This window comes from Pyrenophora tritici-repentis, chromosome 1, assembly GCF_003171515.1.
Source record: "Pyrenophora tritici-repentis strain M4 chromosome 1, whole genome shotgun sequence".
Lineage (NCBI taxonomy): Eukaryota > Fungi > Ascomycota > Dothideomycetes > Pleosporales > Pleosporaceae > Pyrenophora > Pyrenophora tritici-repentis.
The window spans coordinates 7,540,501-7,543,774 of record NC_089390.1 but is presented as its reverse complement, the minus strand read 5'-3'; the positions used below and the strand labels follow the sequence as shown (position 1 = coordinate 7,543,774).

Here is a 3,274-nt window from a genome sequence, read left to right as displayed (position 1 = left end):
CTTAAATAGCGGGAACTATAGGTGCTAGTCCTTATAGGCGTATAGGATAACATTAGATGCTAGAATTTTAGGGTTACAATCTATAATAGTCCTCTTTGTCTTGGGATTAATTAATAGACTTAACGAGAACGAAAGTAATAAATAGAGAGGGATAAACAGAGCAATAATTTAATTATAACACTAACGTAGAAGGTGCGCAAGGGGAATTAACACTGCGATCTTAGAACGCTAGGCTTATAACTATAATAGTTAGAATAACACTAATTAGATTCGTTTAAGAGTAAGTGTCAGATAATAGCACTGTTGAAGATGAGAGCGAACAGACGCTGGGTTAGACAAGCGCGACCCGGCAGTTGTGAGAGCCAATCGGATCACAGGAAGGCCTGGCACCCCCTAGGTGTGCCCACAACCGTAGACAGAACCACAACACAATCAATTATCAATATTATCACTATTATTATCTATTTCATTAGTATTCCAGATAAGAGTGAATATCTGACAATTAAAAGTCTTCCTATCTTTACCTACCTACCAAAATGACCTTACATCTCTTTCTATCTACCACACTGCTCTTTAGCACTAGCGCCTACTCCAGATCTACTCTAGAATAGGAGCACGCAAAACATCCTCCAAACTGTACTACCCCAAAGAAACTACTCATAGAAAACACCTATATAGAACGGCCTAGGCCGAAGTCTTGCATAGTCTCTGACTGAAAAGGACTCTAAATGGAATAATAATAATAATAATAATGATAATAATAATAATAATAATAAAAATAATATAAATAATAATAATATAAATAATAATAATAATAACGTGGTTGGCAAGCGAGTCGGTCACCCCACCAACTTTAATCACCTACTCTATCTCAACACATAATGCCTCCACGCCGCGCTCCTCTTGTGCCTTCAAATGAAGCAGATATTCAGCTTGCTCTCTTATCTATAGATTCTGCCCAAATTCAGAGTACGCGACGCGCTGCTACAGTCTTCGATATCCCAAAATCAACCCTAATTGACCGGCGCGCTGGAAAGCGCGCACGACGCGATTGCCAGCCTAACTCAAGGAAGCTTACCCAGAGAGAAGAGGAGGTGATTGTTAGCTATATACTTCATCTAGATCAGCGCGGGTTTGCGCCTACCTACGCAGCTGCACGCGATATGGCTGATAAGCTGCTGGCTGCGCGCGGCGCTGGCCAGGTTAGGCAGAAGTGGCCAGCCAACTTTGTCAAGCGGACAGATAGTCTTCGGACGTGTTTCAACCAAGCGTACGATAGGCAGAGAGCTCTCTGTGAGAATCCAGCCCTTATTAGAAGCTGGTTTGAGCTTATAGAGAAGACAAAGGCTGAGCTTAGTATCTGCGATGAGGATATATACAACTTTGATGAAGCTGGCTTTATAATGGGCAAGATTACAACGCAGCTGGTTATAACAGGAGCAGAGAGGAGAGGCAGGCCGAAGACTCTTCAGCCAGGCAATCGCGAGTGGGTAACGCTGATCGCTGCTATCAGCGCTGCTGGCTGGTCAGTCCCACCGTTCCTCATCTTCGCTGGCCAGTACCACCTATCAGCCTGGTATAAGGAAGCTGAGATCCCACGCGACTGGGCGATCGCAGTCAGCGATAATGGCTGGACGAATAATGAGCTTGGAGTTGAGTGGCTAAAGCACTTCAACGCTCACACGCAGGCTCGTAGTGTAGGCGCGCGTCGCCTGCTTATTATTGATGGCCATAAGAGCCACCAATCTCTAGAGTTCCAGGAGCTCTGCAAGGAGAACAATATCCATACGCTCTGTATGCCTCCTCACTCATCTCACCTACTCCAGCCACTTGATGTTGGCTGCTTCTCGCCATTGAAGCGCGCGTACAGCCGTGAGGTGGAGAGCCTCATGCGCAACCACATCAACCACATCACCAAGCTAGAGTTTCTGCCAGCGTTCAAGGCAGCATTTGATCAAGCGTTCACGCCAGCCAATATCTGCTCAGCCTTCCGCGGCGCAGGCCTTGTTCCTCTACAACTAGAGGCTGTTCTATTAAAGCTAGATGTACAGCTGCGTACACCTACTCCTCCAGCAGCAGCTCTGCCAGAGGCTCCCTGGGTAGCTCAAACGCCGAGCAACGCGCGTGAGCTTGAAGCTCAGTCAAGCCTAATACGTGAGCGCGTGCGCCAGCACAAGAGCTCATCACCAGCATCAATTATTGAGGCAATTGACCAGCTGAAGAAGGGCGCTGAGGTGATAATGCTCTCTGCTAAGCTAATGCGCGATCAGATCTCCAGTCTTGAGAAGGCTAACAGCGCAGCCTCAGCGCGTAGGCGGCGCTCTAAAAGGCGTATACAGAAGCACGGAGTACTTATAAAAGGAACTGGAGAGGATATACTAGCTCAAAATGAGGCTGACCAGCAGATTGCTCATGAAGAGCGTCGAGGAGGAGCGCGATCAGGCCTCAGCCAGCGCGCTCAAAGGCGCTGCACTAGATGCAAAGAGACCGGGCACAACTCGCGCACATGCAACACTAATACTATTAATATAGAGTAGTCTACTATATCAATATCTAGCAATAATATTATCGTGTTGTTGAGATATATCGCTTTAAAGTTGCAAAAGTTGGTGGGGTGACCGACTCGCTTGTCTGACCGACTCGCTTGCCAACCACGTTATCTTAAGTTGTATACGTCGATGAAATTAGTTAACTTATTAACTACTAAAATGTAAGGCATAATACGCTAATATTAGGTATTAAACTCTAACTATAGGAAGGACTCGCAGCACTAGCTAAAGTTAGTAAGTACTAACGTAAGATTATATCTCTGCTGTTCGCAGTAGTTACTATAAGACCTAACATCGCCTTCGCAATATCGCGCCTTGCTTAGTTACTAGTTGGTCTAAGTATAGAATATTATGATAGTTGGGATGACACCGATCAGATTCGTTCAAGAGTGGGATCATTGATTGCTCTAAGGATCAGAAAGATCAGACGACTGGTCCGGTATTTGTACATGATGGATCAGTCCCTTGGCACGGATCCGGAGTCTCAAAGACCCGATCCAATCACGTGGTCATCCGACGTCCAACATCAAGTCCATTTCCGCGACACACCCCCCAGTCCGACGCCGTCTCAAAAAGTCGGACTGCTATTCGCGTAAGTTAGATCACTTATCGTGGTGCCCCTCTATCTTTTTGATCCTCTGTAAGTCCGCCACTAACCGGCGCGCCCCTCTATAGGTATAAAAGCTGCTCCTCTAGTCGCTTTCGACCATCACACCTTGTTCCTT

At 46.2% G+C, this 3,274-nt stretch overlaps 1 protein-coding gene across 1 annotated transcript; it reads left to right on the top strand.

The window, feature by feature from the left end:
• Nucleotides 1-881: 881 nt before the first annotated feature.
• Nucleotides 882-2,537, top strand: PtrM4_029080 (uncharacterized protein; the record flags this gene model as incomplete). Its single annotated transcript, XM_066103846.1, has 1 exon — nt 882-2,537. The coding sequence occupies one exon, from the start codon at nt 882-884 to the stop codon at nt 2,535-2,537; it is 1,656 nt and encodes a 551-aa protein (XP_065966048.1).
• Nucleotides 2,538-3,274: the final 737 nt, after the last annotated feature.